Below are 25,641 nucleotides of genomic sequence, written 5' to 3' on the forward strand. Positions count from 1 at the left end.
TGTCCGTGGTATGTTTAGAGATGAAATCTTCTAGTAAAGTCTTCAACTGAAGACTGAAGCTCAGCAGATTTCTGTAGAGATATTTACTCTCAGGAAAAACTGCCCTCTGCCCTCATGGACCCAGACTCTTCATATTTGGCTAAGACTTTTTGTGCTATACACTTTTTGTTTATTACATATTGCATACAAACATTGATCGTGTGAAATAATGGCAATAATGGCCATTGGTAAAATAAATAAAAAATTACAAAAAAATTACCTTTAACTGCAGTTAAACTACACAAATAAATGTGTAATAGATGATACAAAAAGGGTTTTCTCCAAAATATGTGTGCTAAAATGATTGGTTAGTTGGGTCTTGAGATCAGAAAGTCTCCAAAACTATGATCAGACCTCACCTATATAACCACAATGTGTTTGGTAAGGTTGCAATAAAAAGCCTTTGGTGACATCAAACAGCAAACTCATGTTTGTCAGGCATTACTGGAGCTTTCAGTAGTACTGGGTTTGATGGTCAGATGAGACTAAAATTAAGTTTTGCGGGAAAAAATCTGGGTGAAACCGTAAAAGCTCCCTTCATTTCTTATGTGGACATTCCCACATATGGTGAATTTGCAGAAACTCCTCTTTGACAGTTTGTTTTGCTGTTAATATTTAGCTAATTTTCTGCTTGTTCTTTGAGACAGATAACAAGTTCAATAACATTTTTGCAGAGCAGTGGCGATGCATAGATATCTTAAGGGGACAGTTGCCAAATCAAGAGAAAGGGCACAGGATCACTGATGTATATATTATGGGACATGAATGTGAATTGCATGACTAAAAATGAAATGATATTATTATTATCCAATGCACAGTAAATAATTCTTAGTAAGGCAAAAGCACAGAAAAAAAAAAAAAGAGTTTACAATTAATACATTTTTTTATTCAATTTAATAGAAAAATGAGCAGGCCCGACAGGCATTGGTAAAAAAAAAACTGAAAAACATTTTGCTGAGGGTCTAAAATTACTTCTCAGTCAAGGAACAGGTTTGATCATCATCTATCCTGACAAAACTACTACATTTTCATTATATTATTACTGTGATTTCAGAGCGAAAGCCTGAGCCGCTTCTTCCCAGTGTGAATCTCATGTGAATTTTGGCTTCTGTTTTTCCTTCCTTGTTCACGTCCATCAGGTCTAAGAGAAACATGAAATAATGTGAGATTTCAAATGGGAGACAAACGTGAAGTGAAAAGTGAAGTTTAAAGTCAAGATCACTGATAGATTAACAGTGGTTTTAATCCCATCAAATCTGGTCGACAACTGCGGTTCACGATTATGATCTATTTTAAATGTCATGAAGATGATTTGTGTTATAAATCAGTAGTTTGGTCATGAAACTCTAGATGGCGCAGGCTTGACATGTAATCTGTAAGCAATTGCATCGTTTCCTACACGGCACAAGCTGATTGGCGTCTAAGCTATGCAAAAATGTGAGAATTTCTTGACAGATGGTCCTTTCAAACCAAACGTCAATATGTGTTGGATTGAAGTTAAAGCTAATTCATGCCTGTACAATAGAGGGCGCCACATGCACTTGAAAGAAATAAAATGTTGAAAAGTTCAAAGTAAAAATAATACACTTGGGTTATGAGCTTTAGTCTGTCATTTTTTATTCTAGACCTGAAACAATGTAAATCTAACGAGCATCAGCATTTTATTCAGCATGATGAATGAATGAGGACTCAAGAATAAACACCAACCTCTTTGTTCTTCAGTATCATGATGTTTCATTTGGCAGGTTCTGCATCACTGGCGTTATCTCTGTCCTCTCCATCCAGATGCTTTCTGGTAGTTCTGCCAAAAACACAAAAAAGTTTTATTTCTAACAGATAAATAATCAATATTTCAGATTTCAGTTTAACACAGTTTGTCCTGTTTGCCTGTGTTGTTTACTCTGGCTTGAGATGTTTTTCCCATTGGACAACAAAAAGCGCTAAGCACTCGCTGCAGTTGAGCGTCTGGTGTTTATGACAAGCAATATGTAGTGTAGTGTAGTGAGTAGAAATTGTTTCTGAATGGAAGTTTTCTATTTTGTGTTCATGTATTACATTACAATGTCTGTTGATTCGTGTTTTCTCAGGTTACTGATGCACTTACACCGTTTTATGCCTAATTTTCCTTGCATGCACATTAAGGAAATTATATTTTATTTAACAACAATTGTTTCAAAAGTTAATGCACTTTAAAAAGTGAATTCCATTTCAATTACAGATCCGATGCCTGATTTGGTTTATATTTGCTTATTGCGCTCGCTTGCGCCCTTTTCCTGTAACATTAAGTATTGCCTTTAGAATTAGAATATAATTAGAATTTTGCCGATATTTAAGAAAAAAAGTCGAATTGAGCTTTTCAGCCGTTTTGTCAGCCCTAGTACTTTTATGAAAACAGAAACTGTAACTAATGTGACAGATTGTTTTTTACAGAGGTGTTCTAATTTTTTCATTGCACTGGGGAAAAGGCTGACCAAAGTTATGTGCTTTTGGTCACATGTCCAGAGCCACTGCTCTTACATAAAACTACCACTTGGTGGCTCACTAACAGACTGTGTTACTGACAGCGAATAAAGTCCAAAGTATACTTCCGTTTAAAAAAAAAAAAATGTATGCGTACGCTAGCTTTAGTACAGTCGAAGCCTTTCCAACATCAGGAAGGATCTGAAAGCATTCCTGATGTAGCAGTTTATTTTTAGTGATTTGTTTTATTGTTTATATCTGTTTATTATTATTATTATGTGAAATTATTATTTAATTATTATGTGCATTTACATATTTGTATTTTATTTCTATTTTGTTTGAGTATTTTCCATGTTTCGAGTTTTAGTGACATCACATAGGGGTGGGGGAGAGGAAGGGAAAACGTTGTGTTTAACAAACAAAATAACTTTTTGAAAATAAAGATGCTGTTTGCACCAAAGCAAATACAAAAATATGAACTGCTGTTTGAAAACACAGTTTGATGATTTATCTACACCCTAAGAAGTGGGAGTCAAAACACACAACAGACCAAATCATATGTGAAAATCATATTTATGTTGGTTGAACACAGGTTTATAGATACCAATCAACCAACAAATGGCACGACACAATCCGTCAGCACATGGAACAAGATTTAGTGGCATATGAAACAATCTGTCGGCACATGGCACAAGTTTTAGTGGCACATGAAACAATCTGGCGGCACATGGCACAAGTTTTAGTGGCACATGAAACAATCTGGCGGCACATGGAACAAGATTTAGTGGCACATGAACCAATCCATCGGCAAGTGGAACATGGCACAAGTTTTAGTGGCACATGAAACAATCTGGCGGCACATGGCACAAGTTTTAGTGGTACATGAACCAATCTGTCGGCAAGTGGCACATGGCACAAGTTTTAGTGGCACATGAAACAATCTGGCGGCACATGGCACAAGATTTAGTGGCACATGAACCAATCCGTCGGCAAGTGGCACATGGCACAAGTTTTAGTGGCACATGAAACAATCTGGCGGCACATGGCACAAGATTTAGTGGCACATGAAACAATCTGGCGGCACACACATGGCACAAGATTTAGTGGCACATGAATCAATCCGTCGGCACATGGCACAAGATTTAGTGGCACATGAACCAATCCGTCGGCAAGTGGCACATGGCACAAGTTTTAGTGGCACGACGCAATTCGTCGGCACATGGCACAAGATTTAGTGGCACATGGCACAAGTTTTAGTGGCACATGGCACAAGTTTTAGTGGCACATGAAACAATCTGTCGGCACATGGCAATATTGATTAGAGATGAAATATTTCATTATCTCACTTGTTATTAACGCAAATCTTCCGGAAGAAAAGTTAACTGCATAACCACAGACAAACGCAACAAACATGATAAAGGCTTTTGAAGAGTTCTCAGAAGTGTGGCTTGGGTGCTTTGGCCATAATTTGAACCTGGCCATCTCAAAGGCTTTGAAATTACAGAGAGTTGAAACAGCAGTCAAGGCCTGCCGTCATCTGGTCCAGGGCTTCTCACGGAGCTGGAAGAGAGGGCGAGAACTGAGGAAAAAACAAGCTGCCCTCAACATGCCACAGAAGGCTCTGATTCATGATGTGGTGACTCGATGGGTATCTACTAGTGGTCGACCGATATATTGCAACATGATTCTTCAAGTAGAGGGTCCCACAACCCGAGGAATCCAAACACTGAGGCAGACAATGGTGCAGAGCTTGGAAAGAAGGTTTTCCAAAATAGAAGACAACAAATGTTTGGTGTTGGCAACACTGCTGGATCCTCTGTATAAAGGCCATATGTTTACAGCTGCAGACACACTGGATAAAGCCAAAAAGTGGATAGTGGAGGAACATGCTACTGCCTCAGCACAACCAGAAGTCACTGCCACACACGAAGAAGGCCAAGGACCAGTCCTCCTAAACAATCAAGGAGAGAGGCACAGGAACCCACTGGTATTGTTGATCAAATTTATGCCAACATCCTTGGAGCTCAAACACCTCTGGAAATGAGAATGAACATCACAGAGGAACTGAATCTTTACCTTAGAGAGCCACTTATTGACCGAAAGAAGGGTCAATCACTGGAATGGTGGAAACGGAATGAGTCACGACTGAGCCTCCTTCCACCATTGGCAAGGAAATATCTCTGTCCTCCGCCCTCAACTGTTCCAAGTGAGAGAGTATTTAGTGAGGTTGGGGAAATTTATGAGAAGAAGAGGAACAGGCTCACTGGAGAAAATGCAGAGAAACTTTGTTTCCTGAATTACAACTTGCCACTGTTAAACTGGAATTACTGACTAATGGGACTGGTGGTAATGCTGTGAGCACTTTAGTCTTTAAAAAGCACTTTAACAAGAAACATTTTCTTAGTTCAGTGTGTGTAAACCAAATAAATGCACTTTGTAAAAAACACAAGGCTGCTTTCAATTGCACTAAAACTTTATTTATTGAAGCGTTATAGTACCACATTGCATTTGTTCGCATTTTGTTTGTTTAAGTTTTTCACCATTTCATTTTTGTAAATATTTAAGCAGACAAGAAGCTGCACTAAAACTTTATTTATTGAAGTGTTACCTTACCTTTTTGTTTACATTTTAATTTCTTAGTAAATATTTATTGCAAAAAGAATATTGCATAAATATTATGTACAATAAATGTTAATTTAGTTTCACCAATATTCTTTATGTCTCTCATTTACTGTATTCACATGTATTGTATCGACCTCATATCGGCCAATCGGCCAGATTGCTTTCTCAACATCGGCATCGGCCATTAAAAATCCCATATCGGTCGACCACTAGTACCTACACACAAGATGGTTGAGCGTTTCCTTAGTCAACAGCAACCAGTCTGTGCAACACTGGCTGGAGAAAGAGGAGCATGGCATCTAATGCCCAAGGACACCGAAATAACTTATGGAGCAACTGTGCCTGCTCCTCGAACCTCTGAGCAAGTTAACAGATGCACTTGCCTCAGAAACACGAGTTACACTGTCAGCATTCAAGCCTGTCCTGGACCACATGAATTCTGATGTTCTGGTTGAAAAGGACACAGATACATCCCTGACTAAGGAGATGAAAAAGTTAAAGAGAGAAGACCTCAAAAATAGATACTCAGAGAAGGCAAAGAGAGTCATGAACATGGCTTGTTTCATTGACCCCCGCTTCAAAAGGAGCTCTTTAGATGAGTCTGAGGCTTCAAAAATTGAAACTGACTGTGTCCAGGAAGCTGTGAAGCTGGCTGAACAAGTCAGGGATGAACACACAAAGCACCTCCACCAGCAGCAGCACCTCCACCAGCAGCATCAGAGGGGAAAGGTCTAGCCGGGTTGCTGAGAAAGATAACTTCAACAGCAAGGCAGCAAAGAGGTGAAGAGGGTCAGATTCCAACCACTCCAGAAGACAGTGTGAAAGGAGAAATCAAAGCCCTACCTGTCTCTGCCCCCAATTCTAGCAGAAGAGGATCCACTGGTGTGGTGGAGGGGCCATGCATCAGAGCTGCCTCACCTTGCCAGGGTTGCCAGGAAGCTTCTGTGCATCCCAGCAACCAGCGTGCCATCAGAGAGAGTGTTCAGTGCCAGCGGGCATATTTTCTCTCCTCAAAGAGCATTACTTAAACCAGACAAAGTAAATATGCTGACATTTTTGCATTTCAATCTCAAGTGAACAAAGATGCATATATAAGATACAGGATGTTAGGTCAGCTGCACTTTTTTCTTTAGAAGAAGAGAACGGACATACAATCAATCATTGCTGTTCATTTTATTTGTTTACATATGGTTGTATTGTTATTACATGCACATTGCTTTACTTGTGTTATTTGTATGTGTGCATTTGATGTTCTTATTTAAGGTACTGTTCATTAAAACCTGCACTTATACCTCTAACTCTCAGGGCTCCATGTTAATGTTCATTTAATTTTTATGCTTAAAGTGCATCCGTTGGCACATGGCACAAGTTTTAGTGGCACATGAATCAATCTGTCAGCACATGGCACAAGTTTTAGTGGCACATGACGCTATCACTAGGAGTGCAACGGTTCACATTGCTCACCGTTCGGTTTGTATCATGGTTTTAGGTTCACGGTTTCGGTACGGTAAATTATGTGCTATGTACTGGGGAAAAAAAGACTACCGTCAAATAAAAAAAGGGAAAAAATAATAATAATCTAACTACAAGCAATAGCACAAACACAATAGAGCAAAGATACTTTAAATTAAAGATTAATCCTTATTAGTTACAAAAGCTATTCAATCAAGAGCAGTGAGTGATTTCCTTGTCTTTTGTTGTTTTATTAATATTAAAAACAGACAGCAGGAATATTAGGCTGCTGTCCCTTTAAGGCATAGGCTAATACACGGATCCAGTACACTGATACTGATACACATGCATTGTCTTTCTCAACGGTTTACGTTCACTTAAGACACAACAGACTGTGTTTGCTAGAATACTTGCCAAGACGGGCATGTTGACATAATTTGTGTGTGAATTTGTCTGTTCAAGCGCAAGACCTGAAAGAAAACTCAATATTTGCGCGCTGTCTGAGATGGGGCTTTCCGTGTGCGTGCTCCAGATGAGTGCACACACAAAATCTTCTCACAACGCATGCAAGTTATCTTTCGGCTTAAATGAGTTTAGTTTACACACAGATAGTAACGTGCTGTTCTGGTCTTACCTGCGCTCACACGCTATCAACACCTGAGGGATGACGGCTTAAATGACTGATTGCATTAGAGTGTGCAGCACTCCTATTGAACAAAGTTTACAAAGAATGAACGGTTTATTCAAGTTTTTGATCATCGCTGTTGTAACGTATTGGAAAGCCAGAATGCGTAACCATCAACAGAAAGATACATTATCCGAACTCTGTCTGTTTTACGTGTAATTTTCAACAAACCATAATAAAGATGCGTCGTCAGAATGGGGGTCGATCCGTGGGTGGATTTTTTACAGAGAACCATTGCAACCCTACCACACACAAGCTATAGGTGGATAAGAGAGAGAGATAGAGCCAATTTAATGGACAGGGATTATCAGGAGACTCATATTATTATTATTGATAAGCACTAATGGAGAGAATTTGGCAGGGACACCGGGGTTACACTCCTACTCTTTACTAGAATTGCCATGAGACTTTTAATAACAACAGAGAGTCAGGACCTTGCTTTAAGTATGGGGACACAACAAGCTGACGTCAAAGAAATAGCGGAATTGAAAGCTAACTGTGTTGTCGCCTCTCATGGCCAACATGTTGGCCAAAAAACACACGCTTAAACACACCAAAAGGACTACAGCCGGCTGTCAACTTGCAGGTGCGTTCATGTAAGGAAGTAGCTCTCTATATTAGCTGGTGTCAATTTTCGTCAATCAAAACATGAAACCAAAACTAGGACTGCAGATACACAAACTGTAAATTTAGCAGCATTTGCTTACCATATTAATCATGCCGATCACTTTCTTCATTCCACTCATATTATTATTATGAAACTATTTGAGTAATAGAATACTCAGGTAAGATGATGTAAAATTATAACAGCCTTCTATCTGTACCGTTTTGACTTCTTTACTCGCTGTTTTGCTATTATGGACTCATTCACTTAATTGAACAGCCAATCGGAGCTCTCTCTCACTGACAGGCCAGCGTTAATTATACATGCCGAATCAGGGCTAAACGTCTCATCTGAAGGACAGTGCTTGTTTCAGTATAATGTCTCGGTCAATATACTGAGCCGTTGGGACCCGAAAAGACCACAGGGTGAGTAGCGCCCCCTGCTGGCCTCACTAAAACCTCTTCCAGCAGCAGCCCAGTTTTAACAGGAGTCTCCCATCCAGGTACTGACCAGACTCAACACTGCTTAGCTTCAGTGGGCGACCAGTCTTGGGCTACAGGCTGATTTGTCTGTGCATAACTTACACATAAGAGAATTTGTTTGCTCAGCACATAAAGATGAACTACTAACCGTGATCTCAGACTGCGGTGATGTGTTTTCTCATCCTCATGGATCTTCATGTGAAGCTTCAGGCGAGTTTTAATAGTGAAACTCTTTCCGCACTGATCATACGTGTGCAGCTTCTCTCTGCTGTGGATCCTCTCATGTGTTTTCAGATTTGCTGACTGACTGAATCTCTTGTCGCAGTGTGAACACTTGTAAGGTTTCTCTCCGGTGTGAATTCTCTGGTGCTGTTTTAAATGGTTTGCTGAAATAAAAGTCTTCTCACACTCAAAGCACATGTACTCTCTCACACCAGAGTGTATTTTCTCATGTATTTGTAAAGTTTGCCGCAGTGAAAAACTCTTTGCACAAACAGAACATGTATGCGGCTTCTCCCTCGTATGAACTACCAGGTGTGCCTTCAGGACTGATGCCCTAATAAATTTTTTGCCGCATTGCTCACATGTGAACGGCTTCTCTCCGGTGTGGATTCTCATGTGTAGCTTAAGATTTTCTTTGTGTAGGAAACTCTTTTCACACTGATCACATGTGAACGACTTCTCTCCTGTGTGGATCATCATGTGACTCTTAAGGTTTGCTGGTCGGATGAAACTCTTCCCACACTGATCGCATACATGCGGCTTCTCTCCAGTGTGAACTCTCATGTGAACCTCTCGACTATGTTTGCGTCTGAAACTCTCTCCGCATTGATCACAAGTGAACGGCTTCTCACCCCTGTGGATCATCATGTGTTCTTTAAGGACCCTTGATCGGGTGAAACTCTTACCACATTGATCACACTTAAATGGCTTCTCTCTCGTATGAACTTTCATGTGAGAATCAAGACTTTGTTTGTATGTAAAATAGTTTCCACATTGTTCACATACATACGGCTTCACTCCAGTGTGGATCCTCATGTGCCCCGTAAGACCTGATTGTTGTGTGAAACTCTTCCCACATTGATCACATGTGTACGGCTTCTCTCCTGTATGAATTCTCATGTGAACATGAAGATACTGTTTGTGTGAGAATCTTTTTTCACACTGATCACACATGAATGGCTTCTCTCTGGTATGAACTCTTGCGTGAATTTCAAGACCTTGTTTTTTTGAGAATCTCTTCCCGCACTGATCACATGAGAACGGCTTCTCTCCTGTGTGGATCCTCATGTGAATATTTAGTTGACGTTTCCTTGAGAAACTCTTCCCACACTGATCGCAAGTGAACGGCTTCTCACCCCTGTGGATCATCATGTGTTCTTTAAGGCTTCTTAATCGAGTGAAACGCTTCACACATTGATCACACTTAAAAGGCTTCTCTCCAGTATGAACTTTCATGTGAGAATCAAGACTTTGTTTCTGTGTGAAATAGTTTCCACATTGTTCGCATACATACGGCTTCACTCCAGTGTGGATCCTCATGTGCTTCGTAAGACCTGGTTTTTGTGCGAAACTCTTCCCACATTGATCACATGTGTACGGCTTCACTCCAGTATGAATTCTCATGTGAGCATGAAGATGTTGGATGCTAGAGAATCTCTTTTCACACTGATCACACATGAACGGCTTCTCTCCTGTATGAACTCTTATGTGAATTTCAAGACCTCCTTTGTATGAGAATCTCTTCCCGCACTGATCACATGAGAACGGCTTCTCTCCTGTGTGGATCCTCATGTGAAGCTTTAGTCTATGGTTCCTTGAGAAACTAATCCCACACTGATCACAAGTAAACGGCTTCTCTCCTCTGTGGATCCTCATGTGAATCTCTAGACTATATTTCCTTGAAAAACTCTTCCCACACTGAGTGCAGGTGAAAGATTTCTTGCCGCTCGTTTTCTTTAAAAATTTATTTTTAGTCTTTGATCGACTCAACTGTTTTTCTCCAGGTTTGACATGATGTCCCTCCTCGACTTCACTCTCCTCGTTCTCTTCCATCAGGTCTGAAATGAAAGAGAAAATTTCCTTTTCAGTACATCAAAACAATTCAAAAAGAGGATCATGAAGTAAAAGGACATAAAAGTGAGCCCTGATGTAACAAAGTAGACAACTGCTATAAAATGTTATGATCAGGGGCGTTTCCTCTGAGGAGGCAAGGAAGACAGTGTCTCCTCAAAAAAACTAGATGAGAAAATAATAGATATTACAAAAAATAAAAACACAAATATAAAAAAAATGTGACATTAAAAAGTGTACAATTCACTTGTTTTTAAAAAGTCCAACAGTGACACCAGCAGGTGAAGTTACAGCAGGACTAAAACAGAACAAAAACAGTCAATATTGCATCTAAAATATAAGTAACTTGTAATGTAAGTATGACTTAATTTCAACTTTATTGAACAGCTGTATGGAATCAATGTCTAGTTGATCCATGTTGGTCTAGTTGATAATGTTCAATCATGCTAGTAATTATTTTATTTTTTTATTGATGTTCTAAATCAGGCTACTTGTCCGGCCGGGCAAATACATTTCTCGATTACTTGTCCCTTCAAAAAAATCCACAAAAAATGTAATAATTATTACTCCTCTCTATAGAAATTTGACTATCAATATTTCTCCAAACCTGGACGTAATGTCCAAACCTTAAAATAATGTTTAGTTTGATGTGAACAATTAAACATGAACCTCCCTCAAACCTCCCTTTACAGATCATTTGTTGAAAACAAACAAACAAGAAATTTTTGTACCATTTGATAGTTTAACTAGCCTATTTAACTAAATGTGATGAAGTGTTTGAAGCTGTATAACAAATGTTCTTCAGCATCATGATTGAATGAAGAATAAACACCAACCTCTTTGTTCTTCAGTATCTTCAGTGTGTTTCATTCTGCAGGGTTCTGGATCACTCATGTTCTTTAATAAACTCAGTCTTTGAAGATTTCAGCTTTTCCTGATGTTTTGATGCTCGTCTTCACTTGTAGGCTGATGGCAATATTCCAGGAAATATTGGTGAATTGCTGTGGGAGAAGCTTCATTAATGATGTGATTGCCATGATTAATGATGTTAACGATTAATGATATACAGTCAGATATCAAGAAATATAGAATTGAATAAAAGTAATGTAATATCAATTCTTACAAATATAAATAATGGTAAGAAAAACAGTTGAAAGCTTAAACAGAAATAAATGTAGGGTACATATTTGTAAACAGATTCCATTAGTCTGTTGACACCAATGAAATGAGCTTTAAGTGTCAATTTACAGGAGAACTTAAGACATCAGCATATTAAATTAGGTGAAAACAGGAAGTATTGATGTGAAATAAAGGGCTTTATCAGCAGATCTGTTAATATTGATGAGCCTCAGACTATCAACACTCATTCAACAAGCCATTCAGGATCATCAGCAGATCATCTCACTTTATTATACTTTATGATAATATATAATATATTACGTTATACTACATTATAGTATAATATTAACCCTAACCAGATTATTTAAGTAAGGATATGTTAAAAGTCTATAAAATTACTCTACCGAAAGACCATACTGTTATTTCTCACAATATCACACGTGTAAAACATCACTAACACAAAAACCAACACTAATGACTCTCAATGTCGTCAATCACTACAGTTACAGTTTTGTACAGAAACTAACAAGGATCATAAAACCTTTAAAAAAATAAAGAGCAACACAAACAATAATGTTTACCGCCTCAAACTGTATTCATAATTATATATATTATCATTTTTGTATAGATTTAAAATGTCTCCCCCGAAGGACTTCCGGTTTCAACATGAGCGGGTAGCACGCGTTCTACGTCAGCTCCGCAATAAATCCAAATAGTATTACATTCAGAACATCTTTTAATAATCTTTATTGTTAGGGAAGGAACAGAGTTTTGATTATAATTGATTTTTTTTGTATTGTTGATCTGGGATGTTCGTAGTTAAACATGCCAGCCAAACCTCGTAAAGTACCGGATCAGGCCGTGTCCGGCTCGGACTCTGATATAGAAGATGCATCGGCGGAAAGTACTCAGGACGCGGGTAATGCAGAGATTCTTAGTGCAATCTCTTCTCTACGCTGTGAAATACGCTCAATCAAATCGGATATCGGGGAGATAATAGACTTCAAGATTGAACAACTTGCTGTCTCTATACGAGGAGAGATAACGGCATTCCAGCATGAGGCCAGCTCTGCGATTTCGGCCGTTAAAATCACGGTGGATGAGCATGCTTTGAAAATTGCAAGCTTGGAAACTAACGCTTCGGATACAGTAACAAAGCTTGAACAAGAAGTGGGACATTCTGCACGGACCTTGAAGGACGTAGTAGGAGACAGAACATTCGCATATTACACATCAAGGAAGGGGCCGAGTCCAGAATGAAACCAGGGACTTTACCGCGCAACTTCTGATGGAGGCTTTATTGCTAGATAATCTACCACTTGTTGATCGTGCTCATCGTGCTTTGCTAAATCGGCCCGGGGAGGATAAACCACCCGCGGGCTTTCGTTCTTCGGCTACACTTCACTCACGAAATGGAAGAAATTTAGCAGAAGGCGGCCAAGATGCAGCAAGTCACTTTCAAGGGGCAAAGGATCAACATCAACGCCATGCGCTTTACAAACGAGCAAGGGAACTGCTGAGAGACAAACCTGGTGTCAAGTACGGTCTACAATACCCAGCAAAACTAAGGATCTCATTTCAACGGCAAGGAACATTATTTCACGGATCCAGACAGGCCGTCAAGTTCGCAGAAAACTGCTTTGGGTCCGGGTGATTGTTTTAAAGATGTCATGCATCTGAGATAAGTGCCAACAATACACTCTCTGAGTGTAATTATTTTGTTATGATAAGTGTAAAATGTTCATAACCACGACCCGTTATATCTGTTCTGAGGTGTTTTCTAGAATTAATTTATCACTCATCGCTGTTCTGATACTAATTTGTTCATTTTCAATTTACCTTGTCTCGCGCCGCTGGTTCTAACTGTCGGTCAGATGACGGGGTTGTTATTTAAGCTGGTGGGTGGGCGGGGTGGAGACCTGTTTAAGATTGTACTTCAAAGTGTTAAAATGTGTGGTGATAACGAAATATTAGGTACCTAATGATGCAGAGTAATGCTGTAACATCAGGTAACAAACAAGGGCTTGTTTTTGCTTCGTGGAATGTGAAAGGTCTAAATCACCCTGTGAAAAGAAGTAAGGTACTATCACACTTGAAATCACTCTCTGCGGATGTAATATTTTAGCAGGAAACGCACTTAAAACCGGATTCCAAGGATAAGTTGAAATGCAAGTGGATAGGAAATGTATATCAGTCCAATTTCTCTGTTAAAGCCCGTGGGGTTGCTATTCTAATACGAAAAGGTGTGCCATTTAAACTTGAAACACTAAAAACAGATAAAGAGGGTCGGTATATTATCTTGTCTGTTGAGATACATTCCTTTCCTATTACTTTAGTGAATGTCTACGCCCCAAATTATGACGACCCAGATTTTTTCAAGAAAGTGTTGGCTCTTATCCCAAATATGTGTCAAACTGATCTCATCATAGGGGGGACTTTAACTGTGTCCTAGATGTGTACCTGGACAGATCATCATCTAAAAGAGCCCCTCACTCTAATTCAAGGAACTTTTTAAATGCATTTATTAATAACTCTAACTTAGTGGATATATGGAAACTTTTTCACCCCATCGAGAGAGATTATACCTTTCACTCACAAGTTCATAATGTACACAAGCATTTATTATTTTCTGGTGGAAAACAAATTCATTTCTTATGTCTTAAATAATAAGATCCATGATATACTAATTTCAGATCATGCTCCAGTCACATTTGAACTTCTTCTTAATAATCTAACACCTTCACCTCCTGTGTGGAGAATGGATCCTCGACTTGTCGATGATCCTAAATTTTACGATTTCATGCTTACACAATTGGAAATATTTTTTGAGAAAAATGACACCCCCCGAAGTTTCACCAGGATTACTTTGGGAAACACTGAAAGCCTTTTTAAGAGGATGTGTTATCTCGGGTCCAGAAATAAACTGCATAAAGCAAAACTTTTAGAGTTAGGAAAACAAATTCACCAATTAGAATAAGGAAAATGCACAAAGTCCCTCATTAAAAACTTACAATAAAATTCTACAGTTAAGATATGAGTACAATAAAATTGTTTCAGATAAATTAAGTAAATCATTCCTCTTCATTAAACAGAAATATTTTGAATTCGGGGAAAAGCCACATAAATTGCTTGCGAGGCAGTTACGTAAATTAGAAAGTGACAAGACAATTCATAAGATCAAGACAAAGCATGGAGCACAATGTATTTCATCCAAGGATATAAACAACTGCTTTCAGGAATTCTATTCAACTTTATATTCCTCAGACCCTTGTACTGACTTAGAAGCTATGGATAAGTTTCTAAATAAATGTAACCTTCCCTCTCTTACTCAGGATGAGCGTGATTCCCTTAATAAGGATATATAATATATATTTAGGAGAGTTAAAAGGCACAATAAACTCCTTAAAGGATAACCGCGTATAAAATTCCGCTCGATATTTGAGTCTGAAGCGCAGTAATATCAGCGAGCAATGAGTCCTCCAACAGAAATCAATGGGATTTTACAAAATGCCAAATAAAACACGACAGAAACTGTATTTCGCTACGCTACTTGTTTTGGAACATCAACGGACACCACTAACCACTGATTGAGTTGCACAGTTTTGAAAACGAATGTTAAGGGTTGTTTTAAGGACATGTTCGTGCATGCCCGTAGCCAGTCACTCTGAAGCGGTCAAAGGCAGGGGCGTAGCTACGTGGTGGCCAGGGGGGGCCACGGCCACCATTGGTCAAGGCTCGGCCCCCCTGCCGGCCCCCCCAACCTCACGGCCCCACCCCCAGTCTGAGGAGGGGAAAAATACATTTAATTTAAAAAAAAACTCCTGAACAGAAACGGTCTAAAGGAAGCTGAAATGTATGCATTATTATTTTTGTATCAAGTCATTTGTCACATGTTGGGTCACGCCCCCATCAACAGTGCAAGACATTACGTGCCTGCATTCTGACAGCGCTTAATGGAGACTAGCAGCTAGACTAGCACTGGATGTCACTGTAACTAACACGTGAGTAAGTTGGTGATACTTGAAAGCATAATTAAAATGATAAGATCATATAGTTATCTTCTCACTCAGTTTAATGTGTAAGAATGTGTCGACATAGAGGAAGGGTGGCAGAGTGAGTTGAGTTGGGCTGCTGCGTGCTGCTGTTATTTTTGAAAACTTGTATGATTATCTAGCGCTAGCTCGCTAGCTAGCTTAACTCAATTCCAATGTGTCACTTAGGGCCGTTACATAGTCAACGCGAGCGACGCGCTCCCTTTCATAGTCAAAACAGTAGACGCAAGCGTCACGGGTGATGCGTGAAATGATATACACCGCTCACGCAACAGGGGGTAGTAGAGTAGAGTCACAGTAGAGTCATAGCACTGAACGCCCGTCTATTTCGCTTCAAAAGCTCGCTTTCGCTTTGGTTTGGACGCGCGAATGGATTCAAAATGTTCAAGCGTCGAACTAGACGCGAATTTGACGCTCTATTCGCGTTTGGTGTAAACGCAGCATAATACCAGGCTGCGATGTCAAGATTGCAATGCTGGAATGTGTGTGTCAGAGAGAGAGAGAGGCGCGGGCGCGATCGAACAGTGCAAACAAAACAAAAAACATACTCCGTCATTTTGTTCATAGAGGATATCGTTAAACTTATATTTATGTAAAACACAACATTGTGATTTTGTCAAACTGTAACCTACAACTGTCACCCAACCAAAATCACACACACACACTGACACACGTTGTAGAGGAGCTGTATACATATAAGCTCGCATAATTTTTCCTCTTCGCCCGCCATTGTATTCAAACCTTCTTCTGTAAACATAATATACTTGAATTAATGTACAATACTTGCAATGTCGCCCCCACCGACAACGCATAATAATAAATTGAATATTGCACTTAAAATGCTATGGTTTACCTAAATAAATTATCGCCTAAAATGACAAATTATATTGTGTCTTTCTGTCATTTGCACTAAAAACATCCCCGTCTCATGTTAAGGTCCCTAACCCCTCACATAATCATGACACATCGCACTCGCACATTATCTAAGCACCCATCCCAATAACATGGATTATCAATAAGACATTATTAGTGTCCATCAGGAAGTTAAATCCATTGTTTATGGCCTGACGAGCCGCGGGAAAACCGCTACTCTGAGTGACGCGGTGCGTGAGTTTTAAAATAGTAGTTTTTGACCATCAAGTGCCACCCCAAATAAAAGACTGGCCCAAGCTGGCCCCCCCAGAAATAATGTCCTGGCTACGCCCCTGGTCAAAGGCGATTCTAAACGAGTCAATAAGTCGAGACAGGACCCATCGTCAAAATGTATGTGTCCACCACTCTAGTTCATCCAAAACAAACTAGAAAATAGACTCAAAGTGCTAAATTCCAGAATTATCCTTTAAAGAATGGTAAAACTCCAGGCCCAGATGGCTTGCCCTCTGAATTATATTAAAAAAATGTAGTGATTCCCTCTCCCCTACCTGCTCAGAACATTTGAGGAGGCATCAGTGAATTGACTGCCACAGAGATTCAATGAAGCAATCATAACTGTTATTCCCAAAAAAGGTAAAAAAACAGAGGAGGTCGAAGGATACAGACCGATTTCTCTTCTTAATGTCGATCAGAAGATACTGTCAAAAACACTCGCAAATAGACTTGGTAGATTAATTAGTGGTCTAATTCATCCCGATCAGAACGGATTTATTCCAGGCAGAAATGTCTCACAAAATAATAGGCGTCTTTTCAATATAATGCGCCACTCCAAAGCTATTCAAGACAATCTGGTAATAATCTCTCTCGATGCTGAAAAAGCCTTTGACCGAGTGGAATGGCACTATCTTTTCGCAGTGTTAAGAAAATTTGAAATGGGTGATACATTTATAGACTGGATTAAGATTTTGTATGAAAGTCCTACAGCACAGGTATTAACCAATAATACTTTGTCTGGTCCCTTTAATCTTCATAGAGGGGTCCCCTTTCTCCTCTCTTATTTGCGTTGACCGTGGAGCCTCTTGCTCAATCCATTCGTTCTGACCCTTCTATTCATGGCTTTAACACCTTAAATGCAGCCAATAAAATATCTTTATATGCAGATGATATCCTGCTATATATTTCCAAACCCCATTTGAGTCTGCCGGTTATTCTGGACACTATAAATGTTTTCGGGATTTTTTCGGGCTTTAAAGTTAATTTAAATAAAAGTGAGCTTATGCCTATTGGACTAAAAGATTTGTCTGCGATACAATCTTCTCCATTTAAAGTTTCAATGGAAAGATTGACTTATCTTGGAATTGTTGTTACGATTAAATATTGTTCACTTTTAAAGGCCAACTTTACCCCTTTAATTTCTAAATTGCAAGCGAATATTCAATTTTGGAGAGCACTTCCGATTTTTCTGTACGGCAGAATAAACGCAATTAAAATGATATTTTTACCACAGATATTATATATTTTCCAGAATGTTCCAATCTTTCTACCTAAATCCTTCTTTAAGCAGTTGGATTCGATTATTCTTCCTTTTTTGTGGGGATAAAATAAAAAATAAAAAAAAATAATAAAAAAATCAGAGTTAAGGCGGCACATCTCTGTAAACCTAAACAAGAGGGAGGTCTGGCACTCCCAGACGTTCGTCTTTATTACTGGGCTTCTCACATCAGACAAATTTCAATGTGGTTGGATGATAATAGTGTTCGTCCAGATTGGCTCCAAATAATTTATGATCAGTGTTATCCCTACAATCCGGGAGCGGTGATTCTCTCTCCTGTAACTCTGAATCATTCTCTCTTTAAAGCAACACTATGTAACTTTTCAACCTTCATAATATATTTCCAAGATCCTTGTGATGGTACATCGACTTACAATAGGTTGAATGGCACGTCTGCCATAGCCTGACAGGGTCTGTATCGCTTTTACTGGCACTATGTAACTTCGGGGTTCGGGTAGTAACCAGAGCACAAAAAGAACTACAAAATTCGACTGCTTTACGGCATACGTCACTTCCCCCACCACTTCGTCAAATTTGGATGTGAGAGGCCAACCAGCGTTTGTTTTCGGCTTTCGTGCGTATGTTTTTGTCATGGGGGTTGTTTACACCTGGCCACTTCATGCATTTTCTCAGATCGGATAGCTATCCGATCGTGAAAAGTCCAGGTTTAAATGCCCTCCGAAACGCATTTGAGACGGATTTGAATCCGATCCCTCAAACCACTTCAGGAGGAGATCTGAGACGCATTCCAGACGAAACTGGACAAGTGTAAATGCATATGGTTTTTGAAACCACATATGTAAATTGTACTCCTCCCAAAAACGAAAAAACCCCCCCCAAAAAAAAAAAAACGTGTGAGAGCGTTGTATAGGCTATATGTTATATCCAGATATGACGACGCGCTGGAACACGCATCACCGCAGATGAGCAACTGCATCAAGCCAACGTGCAAACTATCGCAAATCAAAGTGAAAGTAAGTCGCAGACGCTTAACACACAATCTTCATCATTAAAAGTAAAGAAACGAAATGATCTTACCAGGGCTGTTACTGCTCTCTCTTATTGCGGTCTTTGATTTTGAAATTTTAGCTGATGATCTATAAAATGCAGCTCATATCTGTTGCTTTCGGTGACGTGAACTCCATTAAATCTGCATATAGCGCGAGAATTGAAGATCGAATTTAAATCCGTTTCGCAAAAATACATTTATGTGACCAGGTGTAAATGGAATCGTTTTGATAAATCAGATAGCTATGCCTCACGAATTAGTTTGCCAGCTGAACTCAGGTGTTGTGAGGTGTATTTATCACGTAGTCCTGAGGGATATCAGACGACGCTGTTGACGTTGATTCCTGCGATTATCATGAGAACAGCTTTCAATATCTCACATAATTATCATAAATAAGCCTAACGTAGAGGTTGTAAATAGTGTAAACGAGCACAATTTGCAAACTATTATGATAAATTGCAATAATCATGTCTAATGACATCATAACGGCCAATGTTATGAAATAATGCAACGTACATTTAACTTAATTGATGTTATCTGGCATTTTGTAATGTTTACATTCCAATAAAAACAACACAAATTAAATTATACAGTAGGCCTAGACTATAGACTATTTACTTGTGATTTAGCTGCAATCATGTAAAAACGTTATAATATAATATATTTACGACAGTGCAAGTATTCCACAGCGACTCTAGGGGTCGCTGTTTGACAAAAACAGATAAAAGAACATTTCAAGATAAAGTCCCTTTCATTTCTAACTCCTATTACTAAGAATCCATCATTTACGTCATCAAGATTTGATGGGACGCAATGGGAAGAACTGGGTATACGTACTATAGGAGGTCTTTTCTTTGATGGGGTTCTAGCATCATTTAGTCAACTGCAACAGACTTAGGGCGCTTTCACACTAGCACTTTTGGTGCGCACTAATGTGTCTTCGGCGGACAGCCCGCTGTCTTTGAAACGTTTTCAGAATTTTTGCGGCAGACAGACGCAAGTGTGTTTCTGTATGTCTATATTGAAAACAAAACCAAAGGATTAAAAAAAAGAAGAACAAATGTCAACCGAGCAAGTCTATCCATTTGGGCGCCTTTTCATTCGCGGTTACCAAGCAACACCATTACGCCAGCTGCAGCTTGATGACGCAAGCGTACCGCGGTTCGGATAGAAATAATATAATGTGAACACAGTCCATCGGGGGCAGGGGGAGGGGGGAGCAATCAAACTCGGGTTTGGAACAGGCAATCGAACCAAGTGTGAAAGTGCTATGAAACTTCCACAGTGTAGCATATATGGGCTATGAATCATTCGTTCGTTTGTTCTGAATGAACAATTTCGGACTCTCTGTGTTTTCTAAGCACATTTATTCTGAAACCCAAAGCCTTTTTCTACACTCTGAACTGAGATATGTAAATCAAGACTCTCGACAATCTAAATTAACATCATGGCTCCGACATGGCTGGGTTTAGAATGTTTTCGGACACTTTATGGCACCTGGGAGTAGACCAGATGGCCCGAGAGACAATCATATACTTCTTCCTGAAGCTTTGTAAAGCTTCAGAAGAATTCCAAACCCCCCTTTCTCTCTCTGCACCAAAGAGACCCAGGTGGCCAGGAGATCTCCACACACACACACGTACATACACACACACACACACACACATCCTTTGTGTTTAACTTAATATCCTTTTAATGTATGTAACTCAGACTTGTATCTGAACTTCCTGTATGTATGTGTGATTAATGTTGTTTTGATCATATAGTTATGATCTTCGAGTGTTTGGCTCTGAAATGTATTTTTGAAGAATGTTCTCCCAGTAGAATCGCATCCCGTAACCCGATCTCATTGGCAGGTCATAAAATTTGACCACCAAGCTCATCCAGCCCTATGCAAAGGAGACCACGGGGGCGCAACATTCCAACGCACACACATTCCAAAACACACATTACACACACAGACACCATCCATGGAACTTTTCAGAGAAAAGTACCGCTAAATATTTTAAATATATTCCTTTTGGTGCTTAGATGTCTTCACATGTCACAATTGAAGTATCTACAATTTTATTATGTGTTAATCAAATGTAAAATGACTATAATCGGGTTTTTGAGTGTAATTGTGTATCCTTAAATGTTTTATCTGTCATCCTTGGTATCTGGTTAACCGTCGTGTTTTGACTGAAACACTCACACATGCGAGATTACAGTAAAATGTAATCTTCTGTGTGTACAATCTTTCTGGGTAGAACTGACGAAAATTCATACCATCATAAACCATGCAGATTAGTTGTCCTGACAAGACAAAGAAAAGATCTTCCCGTTCGAAATGCTCTAAGATGATTCGTCCTCCACGAAAAGGAGGCATACACGGGACACTGTTAAAAGTCCGAACCTTCAGTTTACAAACTCTCTCAACTCTCGCTCTCTTCTCCCTCCTTCGGAAACTCTGGAAACCCAAGTCCGGACCGGCTGCGGCCTGCTTCTCTTCTCTTTTATTTCTTTGTATGTTTTTCTATAGTCTAGTTTCGTTTTCCTATTCGCCTCTGTTCATTCACGAGCTGAATGAATTTAGCCTGAATCATTCTCGGTAACGTACGCTCAAGTGAACCTTCAAATCTTCCCGCTACACAACTCCGGAAGAAGACCAGGACACGCATCTCCGCTCTAAAAGGAACACACACATATTCCTTTTTCTCAGCTCCACAAAAGAGTGCATCAAACTGCAAGTATATAATCTGACATATTTTAAAGCTGAATCGATGGTGTCTCTCAAGAGGGTTCTTTGTTTGTAATAAGTTGCCAGGCTCTTCTTCAATTCTCTGACTCTCTCACTTTACTTTCTCTCTCTCTCTCTCTCACTTTATTTTCTCTCTTTCATTTCATTCACTCTGATCACGTTATTTTCTTAGGTTCTTGTTTGTTTAAATGTTTGTTTGTTTTATTGTTTGTATTTTTACGGACGTTTGTAGCTCATGTAATCTCTAGTCTTGACATTTATTAAAACTTATTCATACTTTGACTGTCTCTGTATTTGAAAATCCATCTTTATAAAGTCAATGAAAATGCCAAAAGATCTAATTAAGCTACACGCTCAATATTATAGACTACTTTGAGTAGTTTTAATTCATAAACCCAGAAAGTTTTATGTTCACGGCCAGAAGATACATTTTCTTGGACTTTGTAAACGGGATACCTCTTCTTGACTGTGATAATCTTACATTTATTCGCTGGACGAATGGCTGATGACTAGACCAGTTACAGAACAAGGTAATCTCGATAATTGATAAAGTAAATGTATATGCGATTTATGAATTATGACCATGAGTTATGATTATTAATAATTCCAAATTCCCTATATCCTTGAGCTAATTCGTATTGACCCAGAGTCGTATATACAGTTTACATTACAACAGAGTCATTTTTTTATTTTTTATTTTATTTCTGCAGATTAGGAATTATATACGTGCTCATACACCTTCATTGGACACTACATCACCCTCAATTATTGATAAATGTCTTGATCAGTGTAAAGGAAGTAAAAAGGCATTATCAATTATATAGAACTTGCTACAATCCTTTAATTCTCCCTATACAAAATTTCTTAAGGAGGACTGGGAGAAAGACCTAGGAGTGGACATTTCTGAGGAAACTTGGCTGAAGAGTTTAAAAGATATTCATGAACATTCTATCAGTTCTAGACACTGCCTTATTCAGTTTAAGGTCATTCACAGACTGCATTATTCATAAAAGAAACTGCATCGAATTTTTCAAAGTGTTTCGCTTCTTTGTGACAAATGTAGTTCACTAGATGCTGATTTGTCCCATAGTTTTGTTTTTTGCTCCAAGATTCAGAGTTATTGGAATAGAATTTTTGATGTGCTTTCAGAAATTAAGGTGCAAATGCAGCCAGACCCGGCACTCATCATTCTGGGACTTTCTGAACATATGCATCCATTGTCAGGAACACAGCACTAATTGCTTGCATCTAGTTTAATTACAGCCAAGAAGTTACTCCTGTTGTTCTGGAAGAAAAAATAGGTTCCTACTGTCAAGTTATGGCTTGGAGAGATATCTTCTACTTTACATTTGGAACAAATCAGACACTGTTTGAAGGGAAAACTTGAGCAGTTTGACAAAATCTGGCACCCTTTTAGCTGTTATCTAGATCAGTGGCACCCCAACACGGCACATTTTCTTTGTCTCCCTAATCAAACACACCTGATTCAACTCATCAGCTCATTAACCCATGTGATAATGAGCTGATGAGTTGAATTGGGTGTGTTTGATTAGGGAGACAAAGAAAACGTGCAGTGTTGGGGGTCCTTCAGGACAGGTTTGGGAACCACTGATCTAGATGGAAACCATGTGGATTAATGCATCTTTTTGATTATGTAATGTTTTAACATTCCTTCATCATACCTTTTCAAGTCAATGTAAATAGGTCGGGTATGGGATTGTTTGTTATATTCTTTTTATTTTTTTATTTTTTTTTATGAATTATTATTATTATGATTTTTTTTTTTATTATTATTATTATTATTATTATTATTTATTATTGGTAAAGAGACATCTGTAAGATTGTAAAACAATTTTTTTAAATTGTCTTCCAATAAAACTTACTTGACAAAAAAATAAAAAATCTCCCCCTCACAGATCTCAAACTTTGATTTTTGACTTGACATTCAGTTTTTCTCACTATAAGACATCGAAAAGAACACACAAAATCACTGAGGTCTGAATGAACTATATTTTCCTCACTGCTGCTGCACTAAATGTTTATTTCAGTAGGAAGACGCCAGAAAGACGCACAAGTAGCGCTGTGCCCGATGAAAACAATAACGAAATGAGCCTGTCTTAAACAAACTGTATAAAGTGTAGGCTACCGTGAAGTGCTCGACTCACCTCAGAAGACTCGACTGGAGGCTGGCTCCTAGTCCTAACGTTACTTCTTGTTCTGATTAGGAACTTAGTAATTACTTGCAAAGTAAAGTTAGGATTCTTGTTAACTTTGAAGAAATTGATGTTATGTTAAGATGTTTTTCATTTGAGGGTGATAAAAATCTTTTGTTTATATTTGATTTAATTGTTATAATTTCCCGTTACTATATTCATAAGGTCAAATGGAATGGAAAGATACCAAATTTTGAACATTTTAAAATTGATTTTAAGATATATTTAGAAACTATATCCAAAAGTAAAAACCTGAAAGCTATGAAAACTACACAGCTGTTTGACAAGTACAAGCTTTTTTTGTAAAAAGCCTTTCTATTTTTTTTTTTTTTTTTTTTTTTTTTTTTTTTATTCTCTACCCCTGACATGTATGGACATGTATGGTTATGTGTACTCTTGTATGTAATATGTTTTGTTATTATTGTATTTCAATAAAAAAAAAAAAAAATTTTAATGGCGGTTGGCAAACAACTTTTTAATGTGAATTACCGCCACCTTCTGAAATGGAGTGTGGATCAAAATAGCCTACTTTACTCACTAGGCCTACTAATTAAATAAATACATAAATATCTAATACAATTATTAATATTTATACATTATCATTCACAACATTATTAATACAATATTACTAACAATTAAACTCATATCCTTCTAATGAGCCCAGTTTTTTTCCAAAAAACTGAATTGCTCTATACCCAACATGCCCTTAATTCAATTGTAATATTTCCTTCATTTCATTTCAAATCAAATTTTTTCTTTACTTAGCCTTTACTTTACCAGAATCATCCTTTCCTGCTTATACCTACGACAATTAATAATTACATATTCTACTGTTTCATTACTATTACACTGCTCACACAACCCAGTTTCATGTTTCCCTGTTATTTTAAGTGTACTATTTAATCCAGTAAAAAAAAGAAGAAAAAAAGAAAAGCAAAACGGACTTCATGGTAGGAGATGGACTAAAAATAAACTCCCAAAACGTATTAAAACGTATACTGGAAGATGAATTCTTCAAACAGTGGTAGAAGAGGATGTGGTGCTGGTCCTTCAAGAGTCACTCTCAATCTGTCTGTCTATAAAGCCTATAAAAAAACAGTCCATGTATTTTACTACACTTCAGCTTATGATTCTTATTAAGAGGGGGTTCATTCTTTACCTAACCCAAGTCTCTGAGATCCTGACACCTTGCTCTTCTGAAGACTCCAGGTAGGTTGCAGTTCTGGAAAATGGTGGCGCTGGAGACTAAAGGGTTCCTGATGGTTTCACACTTAATTCTTCACCTTAATTCTTCATTCTTTTGAAAGTTAACCTTTGTCTTTTCTTCTCCATCTGTTTCACTGTCCAATGGTCATGCCTTAACTGCAATCTCTAGTATTGCATTAGTATTGCATCCTTCTCATGGGCATTTAATAATTTTTTACTTTTCAGTCTGAGTTAAATCTCTTTTTTTGGCTTATTTTATCTGTAAAAGAAAACATGCCTAATAATTCTGCACACCTGAAAAGGTGTTTTTCATTTCCAGCCTTCATGAACAATTATATATCACTTATAAATGATTAAATATAAAATTAATTGTAGTTATTACGATTAATGTGGTTTGGAATTGGTAAAATGTGCCTGAAAAATATGATCAGAAAGTCAACGTGCCTAATAATTCTGCACG

At 38.4% G+C, this 25,641-nt stretch overlaps 1 protein-coding gene across 1 annotated transcript; it reads right to left on the bottom strand.

Moving 5' to 3' along the window:
- Positions 1–1,082: 1,082 nt before the first annotated feature.
- Positions 1,083–23,985, bottom strand: LOC309502118 (uncharacterized protein). The gene is made up of 5 exons (XM_082174369.1): positions 23,928–23,985; positions 11,254–11,418; positions 8,493–10,404; positions 1,747–1,840; positions 1,083–1,180 (listed from the first exon to the last, which is right to left on the bottom strand). The coding sequence occupies exons 2-4, from the start codon at positions 11,309–11,311 to the stop codon at positions 1,774–1,776; spliced, it is 2,037 nt and encodes a 678-aa protein (XP_082030495.1). The 5' UTR covers positions 11,312–11,418; positions 23,928–23,985; the 3' UTR covers positions 1,083–1,180; positions 1,747–1,773.
- Positions 23,986–25,641: the final 1,656 nt, after the last annotated feature.

Source organism: Leuciscus leuciscus (assembly GCF_965113295.1).
Source record: "Leuciscus leuciscus genome assembly, chromosome: 6".
In the NCBI taxonomy this organism is placed as follows: Eukaryota; Metazoa; Chordata; class Actinopteri; order Cypriniformes; family Leuciscidae; genus Leuciscus; species Leuciscus leuciscus.